The sequence below is a fragment of the Sander vitreus genome, chromosome 6 (genome assembly GCF_031162955.1).
Source record: "Sander vitreus isolate 19-12246 chromosome 6, sanVit1, whole genome shotgun sequence".
In the NCBI taxonomy this organism is placed as follows: Eukaryota; Metazoa; Chordata; class Actinopteri; order Perciformes; family Percidae; genus Sander; species Sander vitreus.
In genome coordinates, this window is record NC_135860.1 from 7737060 (window position 1) to 7760776 (window position 23717).

Genomic DNA, 23717 nt, shown 5'->3' on the forward strand with positions numbered 1-23717 from the left:
TTCTGCTGGAGCAACTTATGGCCAACTGTTGAACAAAATATTGAACTTTCCTTTGACGTAAACCTGCAGAGAAATATCTGTGGTGATTAAGATTACATTACTGAGATAATGCCTCTTGATCCCTGAATGATTCCATAACCTTCATGACAGACCAGTTCAACATTTGATCCAGAGTGCCAGTCCATTTAGTGCAACAATCTCGCATTTCATAAAAATCAAAAATGACTGAGAGCTTTCGAACACAGAAAATGTTTACTAAAAACCTTGAGTCTCCGTGCGTTCTTCGCAGTAGTTTTAAGTCTCCCCTGCAATCCAGTCTGACTTAAAGTCCGCTATATTTAGAGTGTGTGAATCCAGGAGACGTTGTGAGTGTTGAAAGCCAGCAGGAAACCTGAGACCTGATCCATGACTACAGCATGACCGTCTAAAGTCAGACTACAAACATGTTTCTTCTTATTTATACTGTAGATTGACAAAGGAAAGTTCTCAACTAGGAAAAGGTTTCTACATCCTAAAATAATTATTTTCTTTTTTTTAGTGGTGCTTTTTAAAAATTAATATTTAAGTTATTATGCAGGCGTTGGTCATTAACTTTGCTTGCCTTGAGATTATCTTTGCCTCAATGTATTCATACTGTTCTATGCAGTGGCTTTTATACTCATTTTTTATTAAAAAAAAAAGAAGCTGCAGGTCTGGCATGCAAAATAATCCCTGACATGTTTTGTTAAACAAATTCTTTCGGACAAACACATGCAGAGTGGAGCAAACAACCATGCAGGGCTTAAAGGGATAGCTACCTTGAAATGCAATATGTTGCTTTTATGTTTGTCTGTAAATAAATGTATAGAACGTGTATGTGTTTATGTTTATACCATTGACTGTATATTGAATATTAACAGTCTATGGTTTATACTTGCTGCACACCTAATCGCCCTTCGGGGACACAAATGAAGTTGAAGTTGTAAATAAATGCTCTGTTCTCCTGTCCCTCTCCATAGGTCAGAGGTCATGGTCAGCTACAGAACCTTGCAGCTGGCAGGGATTCAGTTCTTTGCTCAAGGGCACTTCAGCAGAGAAGCGTTTGCTCCAGTGTTTTGAAATTAAGGTTATTAAAAGCGTATGTTAGCATCTCAGTGAGTCAAGCAAGGCTATGCTATTGAGGGTTTTTTGAGGATTTCACGCTATTTTTTACGAAGTCAACTGACTTCACCTGGTGGGTTGGGTCCAAATCTCTCCCTGTTTGAGACTAAAATGCTCTAACCAGCTGTCTATCTAAAGGTTTGAGTTTAACTTGAAAGCTTTTCTAGTTTAAAATATACAGTAGATGCTAGGGAGTGTGTACATTTTTATTTTCACCAAATTGAGTCTAAGCCTGTAAATATTTTTGTTATTCAATTTCCGCCATATTGAGTTTTAGTTGTAGTTATTTGATGTCCTATTTTTTATTTTATTGTATTGTAAATTACGTTTGAGTGACCTGGTGAGGTTTCACTATAAGCCCCCCCACGGGTTTCTGACCTCTCCAGCACACACTTTCTCTTTCCATGTGAAAGACATATGTTATGATTTATGCTGTATTATTTTCTATGAATGTGTGCAAAACAAGAAACATAAACCTACTGAACATTATGCGTGAGCTAAGCACAGTCACTTTGTCCTCATATTTGTCCACATATATGGAGTTAAGGAAATGATCTATCGTCGACTCATTTTCTATTATACTTTACTGACTTGTCACTATCAAAATTATAGAAATGCACGCTTCATTTTATCTTCTGTTTTTTCATCTGCTTCTTGTTTTTTAGCCACCGCAATCTAACTCAATGTGCTAAACTAACAATTAACATTCTTTTTTCAGTCTTGTTTGGTGAATCTTTCATGATATGTACTATTTATATATAATTTGGTATCAATAACTACTGATTTTCCTCTCAGGGTGCTGCGGCAAACTACATTCATTTATCATATCAATAAATCGTTTAACCAATAATTCCATTCCCTCTAGTTCTTAACTATACTGTATCGCTTCTCTTCTTATCAGTTTGATATCTTCCATTAAAGGGTCTGACAATTAGTCAATGCCAGTTGGCCGGTCCGAAAAACAAGGCCACTGTCAAGGCTAGGCTGACATTGACCGAAGGCCTCAACTTGCGTGCTGATGACATTGACAAACAGATTCACGTGGTCGGTACGGTCAGCGTGTTGACGTGATGAATGTAATGAGTTGTTTTTCTTTGGGAATGCCTTGTGACATGCCAGTTCACATTAAACATGTAAATGTATACTCTGAGACCATACATACATGTTGAGACCATACATACATTAAAAAGATGCACAGTGTACATGGGTAGGATACAAGCTGTGTGTCTGCCAGTTTGGCTGTGTGTATGTGCTTGTGTGTGTTTGTGTACTTTGGCTGCGTTAGAGGTCACTGATGTTGTCATGTGATGTAACCAGATGACACAGTGAAGCACTTGATAAGGGTCCTTGGCTCTTTTAACCTTGTGGTAGCCTGAGAATGATAATGACAATAAAAATCAGCCAGAGCAATCTTGAGAATTTGACACAGGGTGAAAGAAAGCCCTTGGGTTGGCACACACATGAGGGGGGAAATTTCAAGGAAATGTTGACATATGATAAACCCTGTGTGTGTGTGTCTGTGTGTTGTGTATATGGGGTGGGTGGGCTGCACCTCTGTCACCCTACACACGCATACACACAGTGAGTGACACAGCTTCTTTCTCGCTATGCTGGTGATGTTTTTTATTTTTAGCACAGATCGAGTTTCCAGTCCCCCGATTCAGCAGCCTGAGGTGCTCAGCAACACAACTCCCTGTATCCTGGAACCGCTTATTGCCCGCTTGGCAGCATATGTAACACAGATGCGGTTGGTTCTCTGTTTTGAAGTGGAGTCGGTGAAGTGTTGATTACAGGAGTTACAGGGACTGAGGAGACGGAGGATGCCTGGAAAACCTATGAAGATTTTGAAAATGCCAAGTCATTGTGATGCTCATCCATTGATTTGAAAGGATACAGAAGCAACTGCTGGCTGAAAAGCAAAACTGACAGGCAGGTAAAAGCAAATTCATTACAACAAAAGATGTGCATATTTTCAGCATATATGTTGTTTAATACTGTATATTCCTTAAAAAAAACAACTGAAATGATAACTCTTTGACTTTATTTCTATCAGGGCTTTGAAAGTTTAGTTGTTGAAGTCTGTCATAATGTGTCTTTTTTTAAAAGTCTGGTACATTGAGGGCTCAAAATTATGGAAATAAGATTGAATCATGCAAAGTATGTACAAGTGATGGGGTGTGGGAATTAGAAATGAGATAAAGTTGAAGTAGTACTCCATGTGCAGTACACTAAAACTGTTAGGTTCTTTTACATCCACAAGAGCTTAAACTATTAGTCAATTAATCAATTAGCTGATCAACACAAATCTAAGCTGCAATTATTTTGATAATCTATTCATTATTTAAGTTCTTTTTCAGGCATAAATGCCTAACATTGCTCGTTCCAGACTCCCAGTTGTGAGGATTTGTTGCATTTCTTTGTGTTATGCAATAGTAAACTGAATATATTTTGGTCGTTCGTTGGACAAAACAAGTAATTTGAAGATGTTACTTTGGACTTTAGGAAACCTTGATGGACATGTTTTACCATTAACACAAATCATAATTTTCTCAATTAATTGGAAATGTTGCAATTATTTCCCCAATTAATCTGAAAAATAAATCAACAATGAAAAGAATTACCTCAAATCTACAGCATTTCAGTCATGTAATTGTATGTTATTTGTTTCAGCATCAGACAAGGTGACTTGATCATTGGCCTTGTTTACTGTGTATGTCCTGGAGGAGAAGATATCCAATCTCTTACATGCTGCATCCTATAATAGTTCATGACACCATATGAAGCGATGCTGCTGCAGGAGGAGAGGGGTGAGATGAATATGCCTATTTGCCATACACACTATGCCACACTGCCTTTTTGTTGCTGCTAAAAAGTTCCATAATCAATTACTTTTTTTTAAAGGGAACTCTGCCTAATAAGGACTCACAAACCTCACATACAGTTTAATTGCAATTTAGTGAGGTAAATGATGAGTTATCAGGCTGCAAATAATGACTGCACATAACCGTTTTAGACACAAGGGGTCGCAATGTTTCTGTTCGTTCATTTTGGTCACATAATCAGCTCCCTTCAAATTAACTCTGAAATCTGTGGATTTACCTGTAGGTCTTGTTGCTCATCGTGTACTGAGAAAACCTGTTGTGGTGGCTTTCCTACGAAAATACAATAACCGAAACTGTATGGGACTGCTTCATTTGTTTCTCTGTAACTGCAGGCCCAGTTCATGCATGCAACGTGGTCGATTTGTTTTAACTTAATCGTAATATTGTGCAAACGTTCGCTGTTTTTTGGTTGTTTGATGTAAACGCTTCCCTTCTTCTCTCGCCACATCCTCTGGACAGTTATTTTCCCGGACTGTACCACAAAGTTTGTCTGAGGGGTGGCCGTTTTGATTTGCTGATGGTTGTGTACATTTGATTACATATTAATAAACGTGTTTTTGTTTTTATAATATGTAGAATGCCGATATTTGGAGTGTTCGTGGATTTATGTCGTATAAAAATACGTAGCAGGGACAATACTTTTCAAGATGAGACTTCTCGTTACCCCCCACCTACTCGGCCGAGCGACTGGCGTTCCTTTTTCACTTTTCGACACAAAAAACTATTGTCTGTTACTTTAAAACCAAGTTAGTACGCCATTAATGCTAAGCTAACTTTGGTTGTTAGCTTTACATTTAGTTTAATAACAGTGTTTTGTACCGGGGCGTATAAAAGGGAAAATGAAAGACGTCGGCGTGGTACTTTATCTGCTGGAAGTTAAAGCCTTCTAGCCAGATAGTCATCTTTTGTGAGCTGTCGGCCTTCAGAGGCCGGGGGACTAAGGTCGCTATTACTTGGCTGTGTTTAGCGTTAGCTGGCTAAAGGCTAACTGTTAGCTGCAGCCGGCAGATGCGTCTTTACGCAGCTAAGAATGTTGATGTGTTCCTGTGAAAAAGTGGATTTTAACATTACTTCCCGCACAGTCGCTCGGCTTGTTTTCGAAGCCGAGCAAGATAACAGAAACGGAGGAAACTCATCCAATGGGAGGTAGGAGTTCCAACTTTAGTCTTCCCAGGCTGCAGCGTTTTATTCTGTGCAATTATATTAAACCCGATTTCATTCTGAAAGCCTGTTATTCTTCTGTGTTTAACTGCACGCAATAAAGTCGTGCCAACAGATATCAGTGGTTTGCGGCGTTTCACATAACTGCAGTTCATTCAAGTGCTGCGTTTCTTAAGCCAAAATGAACAGAGCAACAACAATGTTGAGTAATGGACTTGATATCAGAAGAGCAGCTGTTCTTCAACACTTGCTTCACACTGCAGACATGTATTTGCTTGTTTGTGCCGTAGTGTTCCGCGTCTGAAATGGCTGTGGTCCGTGTGTAGTGTTGTGCGATTATATCTTGACGTGGCCTGTGTTTAATGGCAAAAACGATCATACTTGTGTGGACCAAAGAGTGAAGGCTGCACGGGGATTATGGTGGATTACTGTGGACAAACAAATCTATGCCAAGATTGGTCTTGTTCAAACAGATCACAGCAAATACTGTCGGACGTGCTTGGCCCTTGCCTTGGAAGTGTCTGCTTTGAAGGCAAACAATGGAGTGACATACACACACAATCCTTCCCTGTTGCAGGACACATCTGCAGTATGTGTTTTATGTAGTTATGACCTTGATAGCTTATAGTGGCAATTAGTCAATGTTATGAGCTGTATGAACTATGTATTTTCAAAAAGGTGTTGTCTGTGTCTGCTACAGTGTCCGACAGTTGCTGTGTGAGATCGTGTGTTGTTCTTTGTGGACTGTTTTAGGACCAGCTGTGTTTTTGTAACTCCAAGGTTTGGAAATTCATGTTCTTGGATGGAGTACCTGCTATTTTGCCCAGCGACTGAACTGTATGGGCTTTCCGTGCGACACACAGGGGTTCAGTTTTTCTCTTGGTGTTTATTCCTGTCCACTGATAAATGCACAGTGACTGGTGTGAGTCAGCCGGTCCCATGTTCACCCAGTTTTGGCTATTTCTGAGTTACTTGAAGGGAGAAAATCTTAAAATATGGAGCTATAGTGATTATCAATTCTCCAAACCTATGCAAAAAAATACACGTGCTATATATATATACACACATACACACACATACATTCTATTGATCGGCCCTCTAATGGGAACAGTAATTCATAGAATATGATACCTCATATTCCCAGAACTGGCAAAGCAGACAGTATCAAAGACCAGACAGCAATAGCCCTGGTCTTGCAGTCATTTGTTTTTGTGGTAAAAACATTTTTGAAAAGTTGCAGTAAGTCAGATGTAGGCCTGCCTTTTTGAATGCAAAGTTTCTGCTCTTGTCACTCCTCAGGTAGCTACTTCCAGACACAGATCTGTCTTTGTCTGAGACTTCATCTCATGCAAAGATGAGCCTGATTATTCCAAATGCAGGCTTGAAGTCTGCCAAAGGGAAGAGAGCAGGGGAATACTGAAGAAAGAGAGTGACACCAGACAGTGCAAGAGGTGCTGAGGAGGAAGGGGTGAAGCTCATAAGCTTAACACAGAAAAGGGACGACGGAGCATTAAGTCACTCTTTACCAACATAAATCCAGATTGAACAACTGGAAATGGATTGCCCAATGAACACAAATTAAGAAGGCCTGTGAAATTATGTGACACACCCCCTCCCAGCTTCCTGTTGCATCGTTTGCACATCTATAACGGTGTTGACTTGTGAAAAGCGGTTTTATCTCTTGGGAAATGTTTACTTACCCAACACCTCACAGAAAATATGGAGACTACTGAATCAGTTTTACTTTAGGATAGTGTTACTTTATGTCAGAGTTGATTTGCCCGGAGGGACTGTTTATTGTGTTTACCCATCCTGTATCTAAAATAAATCAAACACAAGCATGACTAGACCATCTTGGTCTGTCATCATGGGTCAATCTTAACTTTAAAAATGCAACAAGCCCTTGTTGGTGCCCTTGATTTGACTGAAAAGCTTTGAAGATGACTATGTCCTCTCCGGTGGGACTAGAAGGCATCACTCTGGCTCAGCCCATTCCGGTTCCAACGCTGACTATCCTGCCACCATCCTCTGATACAGAGTCCTGGTCTCGCTCACCTAGCCCCAGACCTTCACGCTCTAGCCGCCATGGTCGATCCCACCGCAGCAGGACCCGAACCAGGAAATGTAATGAGGAAGAGCAATGCTGCACTCCTAAGCGACAATGGTGCAAAACACCGCATATTGTAAAAGAGGAAACTGCAGAGAAGGGCACCATTCGACATCGCAGCCCCTCACCCTCTCCCTCTGTGGCCAGTCAGAGAGAGGGGGAAGAGCAAGGTCAGGACAGCCCATCACAGGACCACCTCCTGCCGCCGTCTCGCTCCTGGTCTCATAGTCCCTCTCCCAGCCGGCGCTCCCGTTGGTCCCTCAGGAGCCTGCTCAGCAGAGAGACTGACTGGGAGAGCTGCAGGTTAGTGTGCTGGAGTCATCCCTAAATAAACCAGCCAAAGATTAAAGAAATTATGATGAAAGAAATAATGAAATAAAGCGCTAGTGTGCCGCATTCCTTCCTTCCTTCATTCAGTTGACAGTTTTCTCTTTGAGGATGGGCTCACTCATCTTACAGCACCAGCACCTCATAAGGTTCAGTGGCTTAAGCAGAGCAACCACACCGTCAGCACTATGTTTGACTGTCTCATGGGTATTCCACGCAATCGGCTTTGTAAAACCTCAGCCAATTTGCATTCAGGCCTTCTGAGGCCAGATTTGGCAGCAATGACTGACTGGAGTGAGTAGCCTCTCATTTGTGCTTGTTGGTTGGGAATAAAAAAGCCGTACATCTGACAGATTTACGCTTAGTCGACTTTTCTCAAATGCTACAGAAGGTCAACTATTTTGGATCAGGGTGGAGTTAATTAGCTAATGGCTAAAACTATTGAGAACAGATTACACCGTTAAAATCCTGACTATGTTGAGTTGATTCATGGTACACTATGACGTTATATAAAAAAAGCAGGCCACGCTTGGGTGGTTGAGTTTCAGTGATGTACAATAAATGTCCTTGCTATTCTGAACTAAGAAAACATACATACTTCATACAGTATGCCCTGCAATTGATTGTTATTTTAAAAGAATAGTATACGCTTTAAAGAAGGATGACCTGATAAAATAAGAGAACGGCAAGGTTATTTATACTGTAAACAAAGAAAGTGAGACGGCTGTTGTGGCAATGAAGAAGAACAGAGCTGGGTCACAGGGAGCTGGAGGCGGGGTTCATGCGCCATTTATCCTTCCTCTGAAGCATGACATCACTTTCAGCCAATGGGAACAGGCTCTTAGTCTGATGATGTCACGCGAGCCCAATCAGGGGAGGTTCCGGGGACCACTGCAGAGGGTGATCCTCTCTTGTGCTCCATATGAACAGCTGTGCCCTTGTCCTCTTTATTTACACCTACTTTTATTGACACAGTTTAGGGCTGCAACTAACGATTATTTTCACTGTTGATAAAACTCTGAAAAATGTTGATCAGTGTATTCCAACGCCCAAGATGACGTCCTCAAATTTCTTTGTTTGTCCACAACTCAAAAATATTCAAATATTCAAGTAATCCATAAATCAGATAAACGCGGAAAGAAATAAATAACCCTATTCACACTTGGCACTAAAATTAATCTTTGGTCATCCAATCCTGCTTCAAATTTAAATAAATGATTGCAAGAAAACCACACTGAGGACTTTGACTGAAGTATTTGTACAGCATGACAGGCTCTCCAGACACAGTTGATTTACACTTTTCAAACAACTTGGACAAGACTGTAACATCTTCCCCAAAGGCGAGCTGCTGTGCTGCCATGCGGCCTTATGGCAAATGTTTATTTTTCGTGTTTAACAGTGGAAAGCTGACACAAATGCCACTCGAGATGCATTGAAGAGTCGTTGTGAACAGTCTAAAGTAAATCTTCTCATCATTGACTCGATCAGTTCATTGAATCTCATCATGTCAGTGTGGACAAGGCATGCCATTACGAGTTCTTCATTTGTCTTCCTTATAGAAACTTATTGCAGCAGCTCACAGTCTATGATCATTTTCAAATATCGTTTGGTATTGAGAAGAGCAGGAATTATGGTTGAGAAAAGGAGGTCCTGCCAGTGTGTACTACATAGTCTTGGTAGTCTTGTAATAATTCTATAGTTACCATATAGTGATTTTATAAGTATTATAGAAACTTGTGTTCTAACTTTTAAATAAAGCAGTCTCCGATCTACTTTAAACACTGCAAGGCCAGGTCTAAAGACCCCTGTTGACCTATTCGGACTGTTACAGTATTGGTCTGAAAGATGTACTGTCTGAACAGGGCCTATATGTATATCATGCCTTAAAACCAGGCCTGCTATAAAAGGCACCTTAGACAGATTGTTGCACAGCAAATTACTAAAGGAAGAGTATCCATAGAAGATGTATCAGAAGAAGAAGTAGGACGGTATACTTCATTAATCCCGCAAGGGGCAATTACATTTTTTCACTCTGTTGTTATATACAGAATATTCACGCACATAGGCCCAAATACAGGCACAAACAGGTCCTAGACGCATGCATTATGTATGGAGAAATGTCCGAGTGAGTGGGCTGCCTCAAAGGATGGCGCCCATAGCAGTGATAGGATTCAGAGAGGACACCAAAAGATCTTAGTTGCTAAGCTTGTGTGGCTGTAGCTTCTAAACAAATGAGATGTCAGAGGTGGCTTAAATGGTTTTCCTGTGTTTTTAGTTGTATCTTCTGTGCCTGTCAGTTTCCACCTTAGTCAATTGAGGCATTTTATTTGAGAACATCTAATTCAACCCAAATATCTTTCTTCTTGACCTTGGCCAGAAATGACAAATCTGCTAGTGTGACTACTCGCAGTACAAGGGCACTGATGAAACGGTCAATATCTTTGTATGTTCTATGTAAATCTCCAACACAGTGACCCGCTGACTGATTGCGATTGATTGTAAGTGTGACCTCTCTTTATTTTCCTGCCACACTGTATCGGTTCAGCTTTGACTTTTCCTGGTTCACGTAGTCTACATAAAGTTTAGTCTAAATTCAGTTGAGTGTGTTTACATTCACTCTGTCTGATTATCAATCCACTTGTGGACCTGATTTCAGACTTTCTTCTAGAGTTTATTTCACTGTTGCTGGTCAGTATCTCATGGCCAGCTCCATTGTATTTACTTTGAACCTGTTTTTTTTGGTAATGATCTTTTATTTAGTGGTTTCTTTTATATTATGGATTGTGTTTACCCTAGACTCTTTGGATTCTGCACTGTGTTTATGCCAGAAGCTACAATCTCCTGATTAGCCAGAAGATATTGTTCTGTCCTTTATCTTGCTCTGTTGAAATAAGACATTTTCTGTTGGCAGAAAGGAAAAGGCATACAAGAAGCACCTTTACATCGTGTATACCCAACTCCTGAACATTTATTCGGCTATTTTTCTAAACTCCATTCAGTGTCTGTCTTGCCCCTTCCTCAATTTCCACCCAGCCCATGAAGCTCCGCGCCATCATTATAGGCCATTGGCGAACCTCAGAAAAACAGATTACACAGAGGGAGACTGAATGGTGGAGATGTTGGCCTAGCTCAGCCCAGCCTGGATTATGATGTGGACTCTAATCCAGAGGGATGGACTGAGAGATTGAGGGTTAAGGGATTGCATGGGCTCTGGGCTATGGCCAGGTGGATTCACCACAGGCAGCCATGGTCTATGTATTTACAATGCTAGTCATGTTTAACCTGTTTTTTGTGTGTGTGTGTTTTTTTTACTTCCATCTGACAGTGTGAAGGTATTTCATCCCAAGTAATAAGCAATCTAATAACATCCCTTTTTATATTTTAGACATTTTCATTTCTGGAACATATAGACTGAAATAGGGCTGTATAATCTGCCCAGTATGTTCTTGAATAATTCTCAAACGTTCCTATGACAGTTGCCCTGTTTCAAACTGCTTATTTTATCCAACCAACAGTCCAAAATCAAAAGAGATTTAAATCACTATCACAGAGGAATAAGAAAGGCATTTATCTACATGTGAGGTGTCGGAACCATTGGGATTTTGGAACTTCTGCTTAAAAATGGCATACACCAATTATCAAATATATTACACTTAATTGTTTACTCATGAGGATCAATCTAAGTATCTTAAAACTTGCAGTACCTGTGTTGGAAATGCTACAGATCCTCACATATGAATCTGAGAATTTAATTGCTCAAGCTTGTTTTGGTCATCTGTTTGGTTATGAATAAAAGAAGCTTACAGAGCCTGCAAAAGTCAGGATTTCACATGCTAAAAAAGGCATCCATTGCAAAGATAACTATGTTAGTAAATGTGATTTGTGACCTGTTGTCTGTGCGGTACTGGTCCCTCTGAATTCAGATAAACCCCCTCAGTTTTGACTATGCCTTATCTTCCTTATCGGTTCCCCGCACCACCTCACTTTTAAAAAAAAGCAAGGCCTCACTCAACACATGGAGCCGCCTCCTCCTCTTCCCTACCTCCCTCCACCCACCCTCTCCCTTGTTGCAAAGGGGATTACGGATGGACGCAGAGACTGCAGCCCGTTACCGGATCCTGCTAACGGCATAAAGAGCAGCGGTCCGTCCGGTACCTGGCTGCAAAATGCAGGGGAGGTCGGCAACAATGAGAAAATAACATCCGACCGCTGGACGGTGGACGATGGGCGCATTTCTACCCCGAGACTAAGCGATGAAAACAAGGCAGAAGAGCGGACATACACCCCTGTAGCGTCTGGCTTGCTTTAGCGGCATACACACATACACACACACACGCACCAGAAACACCATATTGATACAATAGTGAGCAGCAGCGTGTGAGTGTTCTTGTGGATATCAGTTGGATCGCAAACGCCTCATGACATGTTCGAGTAAGTGGCAAAAGAGTCTCCTCTAGTGTAATGAATAGCATACATGCTATGCAGTGATATGTCGGTGGTCCTCATATACCGTCCATGGATGTTTGTCGTGGTCAGATGACTCACGGCTTTGCAAATCCCACTAATAACATGGGAGGGACAGGCATAGAAAACAGAGGTGTGCAGCCACATTCTGGTATTAGCTGTAAACTGATAGCTAGCTGTATGTTTATGTTCATGCTGTCGGTGCTCATTCATTCTAACGTTACTAACGGTAAAGCCCCCCCAAACACCTCCACCCCATTTCACTGACCATAGCAGCCTCCACCCTTGTACAATCGAGTGCTTCATGATTTTAACGAATTGTATAATTCGTATTTATTATCATATTTGGCGTTGTTCAGTTTCTTACGTGTTTGCCCAGTTATATAGCTAGTGTAACTGGACTGGATTGTTTTGGGTAGCTGGACCGGTGTGCTAGCTGTCCCATTAGCTCATCTTTTTTTAGCTCGCTTCTCTTTATTATTCGTTAAGGTTAACTGCACCAGAGAGTACCAGAGGTTCGTATTGAAAATTGGGTCGAATTATGCTGCCGGTTAGCCTTTTACACTTGTGCTGTTGACGGGTTGTAAACACATGCTGACAGTTTCACATCATGGTCACACTCAGTCGCATTTACTTACCGTTGCGCACAACAAGCCTCTTTACAGCAACCTGCTGCCCGACTGTGCGAGGTGATCATTTTGAATCCCCCTTTCTCTCTCCAGCTTCTGTCACTGACAGCAGCACAGTGTGCAATATTGAGGTTATTACAAAAGATGTGTTGAGTTACAGACAATGCAATTGTAAGTACAGTTACAGTTAGTGAGTCCAGAAGGACTTCAGCGGCCCTAGGACAGGGGGATGAGTTAAAAAGTTTGATGGCCACCACTAGGAATGATCTCCTGTGCTGCTTGGTTAGACACCTTGGTGGTAGGAGTCTCTCCTTTTCTCAACCAGCATGTTGTGGAGGGGGTGTGAACAGTTGTACAAGCTGTTGACCAACTTGGACTGCATCCTCTTCTCCGTCACCACTTTTTAGAGAAGCTTTTTTTTTGCCCAACTCCGGCCTATCACCACTCAGTCTAGTTAAGACTCCAGTTGGGCTAGAGAGAGAAAAAAAACTGGGGGATTCACCACTAGCAGCATAACTCAGGAAGGGAATTGGTACAAAAATCATCATCATAGCCCAGAAGCAGCCACTGCAGCATACTGTTGAGTAAGTGAGCAGAGCACTCATCAAGTTGGAGGCTATCTTATGTGTAGGGTTTACTTACATAAAGCAAGCACTTGGGCAGTAACATCTGATTCAAGGTGTCTGCTCGGGATAAGGGAATGGACAGTGGTAAACCATTATGTGTGTTTGTGTTTAAAAGACAGAGGCAAATTTCTAAGATGACTAATAGTGATAGTGGCGGTTGTTTCACTTACAGAGGAATGAGGTGAAACCATGGAAACTGTGCTGTGGCGTAAATATAGTCATTTACACGTGTCACTGGCCTGAACATTAAATGCAAATGTTTTGGCAGCAGTAGGATGTCCCTGATGAGGACACTAGAGTCTGAACCATTATGTTGTTGTTAAAGGTGGAGTCAGAATTTCTAGAGAAAGATTGTTATTTGAATTCAACACCCAAACAAATTCATATATGTATACCAAGTTGGCAAAGTAATATATCCGATCTTATTTACATTTTGTTATCCTGGTATAGCTCTGTTCCTCGTGGGCGAGGACGCGGGAGAGGGAAGAGATATTCGCTGACTTTGACAAAGTGTATTGGATTAGAATTGCAGACTCCATCTTTAAAGTGTAAAGCATATCAAATGTAAAATAAAACCAATGGCAATCATAAGTAAATAGTTGTCTTGAAATTGTTAAGGCCTTTTTAGTCGATTGTCATAGTTGTTATTGATCACATTTCTGTCAATTGACTAATCGAGTCCTGACCATCCTGTTACTTCAAAGTCAAGACAACTGTGCAGCCTTTTTCTGCACCTGTCTAATGGTGCGTTTTAGTCCTAAAAAGGTCAGATCTGTAAATTACAGCTCAAACCCTCTGAAGTTCATGATATTCCTGGTAGTGTAATTCTAAGGGAAAATATGGGGTCTTGGGTTGTGTAGTAACACTTCTTGATTGGACAGTCTTAAGTCCCATTACTGAAAGGCTTTAAATACCCTGACTGTCTGGCTGCTGTACCAGTCAAAGTTCAGCTGATCAAACTGGCTGTACATGGTTTTTTCTTTGGTCTTCAATGGGCAGTTTGAGATGGCATGCTATTATCAAATAGGAAACGCCTGCAGCCTTTAATTTTGAAATTAAATATGAAAGAGTTTCCTTCTCTCTGTCCTCTGAGTTAAATCTCTCTCTGTGTCATTTGTTTTTCTCCAGTACGGCCAGTAACTCTCCACGTAGCACCCCCGGCAGCTCTCCCTCCCTGCGGCGCAGGGTCCTCGGGGGAGGCAGGGCCAGTGAGAGCGAGGGGGGAGGAGGAGAGAAGAGCAGTGTTGGTGGAGGAGGAGGAGGAGGTTCAGATAGCCCTCTGCCTTCCATACCCTCTGCCTCCTCCCTCACATCCGCCTATCCACTTGCTTCTCGCCACTTCAGCCGCAATGCCAAGGTAACTCACAATATCCGCTGATCAAGGTGATATGTTATAGATGGGTGCTAAGCTTAATTTCTAAATCTACTGCTGGCAAGAGGTCTGTAGCTATGCAGATATGGAGAGGTGAGGCTAAAGGCAAGAACTTTTCTACCAGTGTTCCAGTTCAATATACAGTATGATTGCTATGTAAGCTTTATGTGTTTGTGTAGAAGACTCAAATCTCTTTCATGGGATCGCAATGACATGATAATATACCACGACTATTTATTCTGCAATCTTGTGGTGTGTCTTAAAGACTCAAACCATTTCCATGATGACTTTGCACAGTTTGATCTAAAACATTTAATAACAAGTTAACAAACAAAGTTGCACATGAAGGCATCATTCTAACAGATTTTTCAATTAGTCTGAAGTTTTAGGGGAAATTGCATTCTACTTCACCCCCCCCACACACACACACACACATATATATAACCGTTACCTTCCATTTTAGCCGTGTGAGCTGTTACAGTGCTGAGTGTTTCTGTCAGTGGACTTTAAAATGTTGGTGTGTTTGCTCTCTGTCAGTTTACCAAGCCAGTTCCTGTAGTTCTGTGTGCCTGAGGGTTTCATACAAGCTTTCACATCTCTTTTATCTCAGGCTCATTGTTGTGAAAAGAACAGCTTGTTACTAATGATACTAATGACTGTTCATGACAGATGGTCACTGACACGCACCTTTTTTTTAAATGGAGAAGTGCTGAAAACTGCAAAACCTCAAGGTTACATGAAACAGGCTTAGCTTGTGGGCCTGGACTGGCGGTATCACATGCATACAGATTTTGAAGTGTGTTACTTTACCAAACGTTTGCTGATAGATTTTCCATACCTGTATGAATATCAGTTTATACTCTGATCTTTTTATTGTTGAAGAGAAATTTTAATACGGTTCACTACTAAATATGCTGTTCTTTTCTTTACAGAAAATGCAGAGCTGGTACAATGTAAGTACACATTAACAAACACTCATTCCACATTTCCACTCAGGCTACATGACTTTGCTGAGGTTTGTCTGTTTAAGTTCCAGTTGAGTGGAACTAGTTACCAAGTAAAATGCTTATCAATGGAAAAACTGTTAATCTTTTAGATATTAAGCCAAACATTCCAGCCTAGCCCTGATGTGCTGGCTAGTTGTGAAGTGAAATAACATGTTCTCTTTCCTGTCCTCAAGGTTCTCAGTCCTACATACAAACAGCGGAACGAGGATTTTCGTAAACTCTTTAAGAAACTTCCTGACACGGAGCGACTTATAGTGGGTGGGTGAGACACATACTGTAGGCGTCAAAGTTAAAACTCTGTGTGTGCTGAGCTAATGTGGAGCGAGCCACCCCTGTGGCACCACACACACTCACAAAGACGAAATACATCAACATCAGACCCCCTTAATTTAAAAATAACCTCTTGAATTGTGATACAAGCCGGTTTCTCTAATTTTAATTGACCTCTTTTCTTTTCCTGTTCCTTTCCTCAGACTACTCTTGCGCTCTGCAGAAGGACATATTGCTTCAGGGCCGCCTTTATCTGTCAGAGAATTGGCTCTGTTTCTACAGTAACATCTTCCGCTGGGAAACCACTGTAAGTCATGGACACACTGTGTACACATTTGCACGCGCAACCTAGTTAATGTCACACCTGCAGTCAGATAAGAATTCCTTTTTAAATGCACTTGTTTGCAGATCAATATAGATAGGCTCAGGCCCTTGTTGAGATAAGAGTATTGTGCACAGAAATACACTCTGAAGCATACACACAATAAATCTTTCTCCTCCCCTGTACAGATCACTATCCTGCTGAAAGACGTGACCTCTATGACCAAGGAGAAGACTGCCAAGCTCATCCCAAACGCCATCCAGATCAGCACTGACAATGAGAAGGTCAGACTCGAGCAGAATGAACTACTTTGGGCCCATTTTCAAAGAACTGAAGACTTCTAATTTTAGTCCAAAAGCACATTTCTGTAGTGTATTGACACATGATTCTTTATCCTTTACAGTTTAGTTGCTGCTACAAAAGCATGACAAGTGTTAGCTGTTGATACTGTTTACTTCAAATTATCCGTTTTTGCTAGTGAAGCAGTATGAAATGAGCTGAGTTAACTTTATCTCCACTGAGTGTAACAAAGTAAACATCCCAACAGAGGGAAACCATCAGTCAAATGACATTTTTATTCTTTCTTTCTTCCTGTCCAGCACTTCTTCACGTCTTTTGGAGCAAGGGATCGCAGCTTCATGATGATTTTCCGTCTGTGGCAGAACGCACTGTTGGAAAAGGTACAGTCTCCTCACCCACCCTCCTGCCGGTTTATGCTGCTGCCTGGTGTGACACGACTAGTAGTTATCATCTTAGAATAGAACACAGTGTCAACAAGCAAGAGATGGCCTCAAACACAGGCTTGGGAGAACAGTTTAAATCACTGTTATTTGCTGCATTTGAATATAGACATTTAGTTGGACAGCACTGGTGCAGAAACACAGCAGTTTAGTATTAAAGCCCATGGCAACAGACAGTGACATGAGACAATGACTTAATGTTTCACCTGTAAAAGGCTGTCAAATAAAACATGAAATCAATGCCAAGAACAATTATCAAATGCTTTAGTGTGATTAGAATCAGAGATGTTAACTTAAAACCTACTTACTTGCTGATAGGATGGATTCAGTTCATCATTTGTCATAATGGAGATCGGCAAAATTCAACATGGTCTATCTTAAGGCAACAATTTTCAAAGTCTGACAACAAAAAAGACCAAAAATAAGTTGATTGACTATTTTAATGTCATAAAAAAGATAAATCTGATAGGTTGTGAATTTAGTCATTGTATAGACCTTTTTCACAGCAGACATGTTGACATGTCATAGTAGGAAAAGCACAGGTGTATTCAAAACCATTAATGATGGCTGCATTCCACTTAGGAGAGGCCCTGGTATGGTGCGTGCTGACTCACTGACATAGCTTACTGGGACACTTGATGGAATTGAGCCATCGTTAAGGTTATCAATTTCAGCTGTGCTTTTCCTACTATGACAAGTCAAAATGTCTGCTGTGAAAAATTATCCTGATAATGAAGTGGCTGTGGGGTTGTCTCCCATCGGTTATCAGCCATTTTAATTTGATCCTAATTAACTACTGAATAAGAATATTTGTGGTTATTTTACAGTCTCTATCCCCCAAAGAGCTCTGGCACATCGTACACCAGTGTTACGGCACTGAACTGGGCCTCACTAGTGAAGATGACGACTATGTCTCCCCCACCACCGAACACATGAACGGCCTACTGTGAGTGTTTCCTGTGTAAAACCATGCTAATATATGGTGCAGTGCATTCTATTTGTATGTGTGCAGGCATGTTAACACACTGACTGAAAGAGTAAGTAGTTTGTGTGAGGGTCATGTGTAATTGGTAATTTCTTTCTGTGTTGAGTTAACATTTTTGAAGTAAACAATTGTGTTGGCTAGGGCAGGAATACGCTTATTTTATTTGTTAATATTATTATTATTATTATTATTATTATTATTATTATTATTATTATTATTATTATATTAGCTAGACTCAACAAGAAGTGACATCAGCCAACATCATGTCTCTTCCTTTGCTAGCGCTGGGAACTTTGTTTACTATCACTGACATTTAAGCATCATTTATGTAAATAAATACCTTACTAGTATAACAAAAGGGATGGAAAAATGTGTAATATTACTGTGTTTACTTGTTAAAACAGAAAAAGCAGTAGAGAAAACGATCATCATCATCAGGTTCTCAAGTTACATGTATGTGCAAATACCACCAGACAACTACATACGACAACGACGTACATGAAGCTTGAGGGCTTACCCGCAATTTTCACCAACTGCGGAACGGCTGCGGAACGGCTCCGCTGCGTGTCGGCTCTGTGCTCCACCGTCCTTCTATACCCACCAGGTCCGTATTTTTTGCGGAACGGCTGCGTCCATGACTGACAGCTGAAGTCACGAGGACCCACGAAATCTCGCGAATTCGCGTATGATCACGCGATATATAAGGCTGAGCAATTTTATCGATTCTGCGATATAAATCGATATTGCCATGACAGTCTGGCTGTGAATTTCCGGAGGAAAAAGAACCACGTGACGCGTTTGTCCAATCAGCTGCCGGTTTTCATTTTCTGGGAAACAATCAGACTGTTAATGGAAACAATACAGAGCAGCGCCGCCTGCTGCTATGGAGACGTATTACGTTTCGCGCACGTGCAGAGCGTATGCTCAAGTCGCCGTTTCTTCGGTGTGTTCTGAGGAGAAGCCATGGTACTATGTTTACTTACCTGGTGGCTAGACTGGCTACCTCATATGTTCAGTGTCAAGCTAAAAAAGCTGTCAAAGAAACTGTTCAGAACAGGCCACTTGCTGCAGTTTTTAACTCTCCATTGTTAATTGCAATACTGCACTTTATTTACTTTTCAAAGGCTTGTAAGCTTTCAATAAATGGAACTAATTTTCTCAACACATCTTTGATTCAATTTGTTCAGCATTTGCAAGCTGTAGACTCTCTGTCCAGTCAGAGACATATATTGTGTAATTGATGTTTTTAGTTTTCAGTTCAATTAATTAAATCCAAGCAAATGGAACACTCAAAATCACTGTCCCCTTTAAATCTTTCAGAAAATAATGTAAGTGTATCGAATTATATCGAATCGTATCGTTGGCTAAATATCGTGATATATATATCGTATCGCGAGCTGAATATCGCGTTTCGTGAGATTAGTGTATCGCTACAGCCCTAGCGATAAAACAGGATGTAGTTTCTACAGAACCACAAAACCAACATCAGTTTGTTTCCATCCAGAGGAATAGAGGGGAAACAACTCTGTGCTGACTTCAAGACCTGTCTCCGCCCATTATGATGTTTTCAAGGTGTAGTGCAGGGAAATATGATCCGCCGTGAGCACAGTGTATTTTATTTATTTCATATGACTTCCTGTCCCGCACAATCTGCCCTGGGCTGAATTGCTGCGGAGCTCTCGGGCATCGTCAAAAATAGAAGCTCTGCGTATCTGCTCCGGAGGGCTGCGGATCGCTGGAGCTGGGACGGAGTCGGAACGCAGCTGTTCCTCAGCCGTTCCGCAGTCAGTGGAAATACACACGTTGACTTTAATGGAAACCTAATCCGCAGTTGGTGGAAATTGGGGGTTAGTTAGCTCTTTCTTTAATCAAACAAGCGGATCCTCAAGACTCAGGAGTTTTTTGTGAGATTTTTTTTTAAGCAGAACCTATTCAAGTTTTATGAACTAGTGTTTTTTTTATGTCAGCTAGCTTAACTATTGCATTAAATGCCTGGTTGGTTAAAGATTGCTAACAACTATTTCTAACAAGCTCTAAGTAGCACTTGGCTCTTTCTGTGTCTTTCTCTCACAGACTTTCTCTGTATGTGTCTCTGTCTCACGCACTCTCGCTTCCTCTCCCTGTGTATCCCAGGCCAGGAGACGAGTCCATGTCAGTTACAGACCTACTAGACCTGAGCTCAGTGTCGGTTCCCTCTACGGGCAGCTCTCCCCCTCCCCTGGTGCCCTGCAGTCTAGCCAGAGCTCCCTCAGCTACCAACCTCGCAGGCTCCTCTCTCCCTTCCTCTGCCTCCTGTCTGCCCATAGAGGTGCCTTCGTCGTCTGGACGCAGACTCAGCTCTGACCCCCTCGAACCCAGCCCGCCCAGCTCCCACAGTTCGCTGCCATCCACGACTCCCACCAACGCCTCTGCTCCGGCTTCTACTGCTGCTTCCTTTGTGAGTGTTCTTCTGTACATACACACATGCAACATTGCAAAAGCTAGTCATCAATGAATGCATACTCTGATCTCATCAGTCTGATCTACTCTGTCTTATTTTTTATTACTTCACGTGCAAGACAATTGAGCAAGAACTGTAAAAGACCTGCACCAGCTGCAAGGCTGTCAACATTATGCATATTCAGAAACTACAGGTTTAGAGCTGTGGACTGTCAGTATCAAATGCTTAGAGTAGAGATGTCCACTTTAATAATCGGATTTATCACAGACAGTTCAGAAAAGTCTGCTCACTAATTCATCTGCTCCTGCTATTTGTGTTTCAAGACAGCAGCCTGACGTTTGCAGACATCTGACTAGCTAGCATTAGCAGCATGGCCAGGATGGACTGAATTAAGTAGAATCCACACACTGCTCCGTTGAGTCCCTTGGCTTCACATCTCATAACCAAAGATAATACCTCGTCAACAAACTCAAGCCGAGAGCTCAGATCCATGTGCAGAGTCTTCTTTTCAGTCTGTCCCTCACGTAGATGTGACCGCTGTGTTCACTATATAGCCAGAGCCAGCTAACCAGCTGGAGTCACAACAGTCTAATAAACTGCAGCAGGTGCACATATAGTGTAATTATTTGTGTAACAATTTACGGGTGTGTTGTTGTGACATGAAGTTAGCTAACGTAGCAGCTATTGTCTTCTGCAACTTTTTGACTGAAAATCAGCTTTTTTTTTTTTCTCATTGTGCAAAAACAAACTCTAAACCTACAATATATTTGTATGCAGTGTAATCAATGTTCAACTGACAGATGTGGTGGAATCTGTGTTAGTGTAATGTCAGTGTGATAGCAAGTAAAAACTGGTATCTAGCCAGCTGTGATTTATGTTGTATATGATTAACAAATTTGAATTGTACACTTTCCAACATATCCAGTACAAGCTAGCATTAATAGTGCTTAGTAGTTTCATTTTACACACACATTGATGTACTACTTTAATCTGCTGGAGTTGTTCTCCTTCATCAACTATTCACTGGCTCTTAAAGGACTACAGACGTGACCCTTCTAGAAGATTTGGGACTTAGTAAAGCGTTGATACAAATCTGGCCCTGTCTGTGATAATTTTGTGATAAATAAAGGCATGTTTGTATAGCACCTTTAAAACACAGCTACAATGCTTAAAGAAGGCAAAAATAATGCAGTGGATAAACACAAAATATAAATACAAAGGGAAATACAAATACAAAGATCAAAAATACCAGACAAGAAATACAGGATGCATTTAAGTAAGGATGTGGATGATATGTTGTTGCTCCGGTTGGTTCTATGTCCAATCAGTTCTGCTCAAAAACAGCTTTGATAGTTTTCCCTGCAGTCTTGATCTACGGACAGATCAAGGCCAAGCTAAAGTGAATAAATGGAGTGCTGTGTTGACTGTCTGCGGTTTCACATTAATTGCACAGCTGCATTGGCATGTCTGCCGCGTCAACACGAGCTCAGCTGAGGCCTCTTTCCTCTCAAATCATATGACAATGGGGTGATTTCCCTACAAACCTCCTTGCTAACTCTCTTGTGTGCGTTTTCCTTCCCCCTGACTGCATCAGAATCTGGAAGAGGGTGTGGACAGCCTGTCCGAGTCAGCCAATCACATGCTGCTCCCGCCAACCACCAGTCTGGGAAACCTCTCCTCATTGGACATCACCAACGATGAGGAACTGCCCACAGATCCCAGCAACTCCTCTGACACGCAAGAAGAGAGTGAGTGTTGTTTTGGTGAACAAACCACCCCAAGAACCCAGTGTGATTTAAAAAAAAAAGTGTGAATTATATGAAGATTACATTAGAATACATACTTTTCTTTCTTTTTCTTTAAAACATTGTGTTATTTAATTTTAACTATGTCCTTTTTAATTGAGTGAACTACAAATCAGGGAAAACGCTACACTCATTTGTTCTGAACTTGCAGCCAAGGTACTATCAGATCAGGGCACCGGTGCTTTAAAAAAACTACTTCAAGGACTTTTAAACTCATGGGATTTTATGCTGTTATACTATTTTGAAACTCTATTCTCTGTACATGTAGTGCCCTCTTAATTTACTGTGCTCAGTTAAGGTTGTTAGCTTTAATCTGATCTGATAAATGGTGTTAACAGTAATTATAATTCTATTTCCCCTTCCTCCTGTTCTCTGTGAACGATGCATGTGTTTCTCTTTCATTGCTTCCACCTCTTCTTCCTTCCACAGTAATTGCAGGGAAGGATTTTTCAAAAATTAACTTGGATTGATTTACTGCTCTGGGTGAATCTGTTCTTAAATAAATAAATAAGTCCTTTGGAAGTGATGCAGGTTTTTTTTGGCAGATTGTCATATGATTAACCTAAAATTGCCTCCAAGATGACAAGATTGTGATATGATTGACTGGAGGTTTAAGTACAGATAGCATATTTATTAGCAGATGTTAATGTGTAAACCAGAAACTCAGTGGGCCTTCTTCACCCATTCCCCTGAATTCATTTGGCAATGAAATCCTAATCACGGCTAGAGTAAGTGTGATTATTAAAGTGTCAAATGTACCTTTTAAAACAAACGCATGCAAGCAACGAGTCTTAATGTTTACATACAATAGCAAAAGTTTTTTTTTTTTTTTTTTAATGCATTTCTAGAACGAGCACAGGATTTATAACTCAGGACAAAAACGGGGATAAATGTTTAACCACAAATATCGATTCAAAATCAAATCTAAAGAAGGTTAATCATTTCTGTTTTCTTCTCGACTTTTAGGTGAGGTGGAGTCGTTCTGCGCTGACCTGAGTGGGCGGCTGCACATCAACGCGGCGGTCCGCATGAGTGTAGACAAGCTGCATGACCTGCTGTTCTCTGCTGACACCCACTTCATCCAGCACCTCTTCTCCCAGCGACACTTTACTGGTAGGTAAAACACACACAAATATGAAATGGTCAAAACCATTTTCTTTATGGCCAAACAACTCTCATTGGTTTTTAAGGTCGGAATATTAAGGTACTTTTTGTTTTGGGTCATTTAACCTGTGTTTGAAAGATCTCTGTGAGCTCTTTCTCATGCTGTGGAACTGTGTTTAGCTTTGATAATGATGTGATCTTCTTACATTGCCTAGAACACAGAACTTGCATTAACTTGTTTTAATTTGTGCAAGAGAGCAAGTTTTTCCTGTTCAAACGGTGACAGTTGGAGCTCATTGTTTGTTGTTGCTCTGCTGTTTACTGAACTACTGAGGC

At 41.1% G+C, this 23717-nt stretch overlaps 1 protein-coding gene across 2 annotated transcripts in view; it reads left to right on the forward strand.

The window, feature by feature from the left end:
• Positions 1 to 4376: 4376 nt before the first annotated feature.
• Positions 4377 to 23717, forward strand: part of gramd1a (GRAM domain containing 1A) — a 34309-nt gene continuing 14968 nt past the window's right edge. The window contains exons 1-12 of one of the 2 annotated variants that reach the window (XM_078252315.1): positions 5082 to 5168; positions 6483 to 7593; positions 14465 to 14693; positions 15641 to 15661; positions 15889 to 15973; positions 16189 to 16292; positions 16496 to 16591; positions 16907 to 16987; positions 17875 to 17993; positions 20166 to 20469; positions 22067 to 22220; positions 23244 to 23390. In XM_078252315.1, coding sequence (XP_078108441.1) covers positions 7124 to 7593; positions 14465 to 14693; positions 15641 to 15661; positions 15889 to 15973; positions 16189 to 16292; positions 16496 to 16591; positions 16907 to 16987; positions 17875 to 17993; positions 20166 to 20469; positions 22067 to 22220; positions 23244 to 23390 — 1810 coding nt within the window. In that variant the 5' untranslated portion in view covers positions 5082 to 5168; positions 6483 to 7123. Of the gene's footprint in view, positions 5169 to 6482; positions 7594 to 14464; positions 14694 to 15640; positions 15662 to 15888; positions 15974 to 16188; positions 16293 to 16495; positions 16592 to 16906; positions 16988 to 17874; positions 17994 to 20165; positions 20470 to 22066; positions 22221 to 23243; positions 23391 to 23717 lie in introns of both variants that reach the window. The other variant, XM_078252316.1, reaches the window with a different exon arrangement.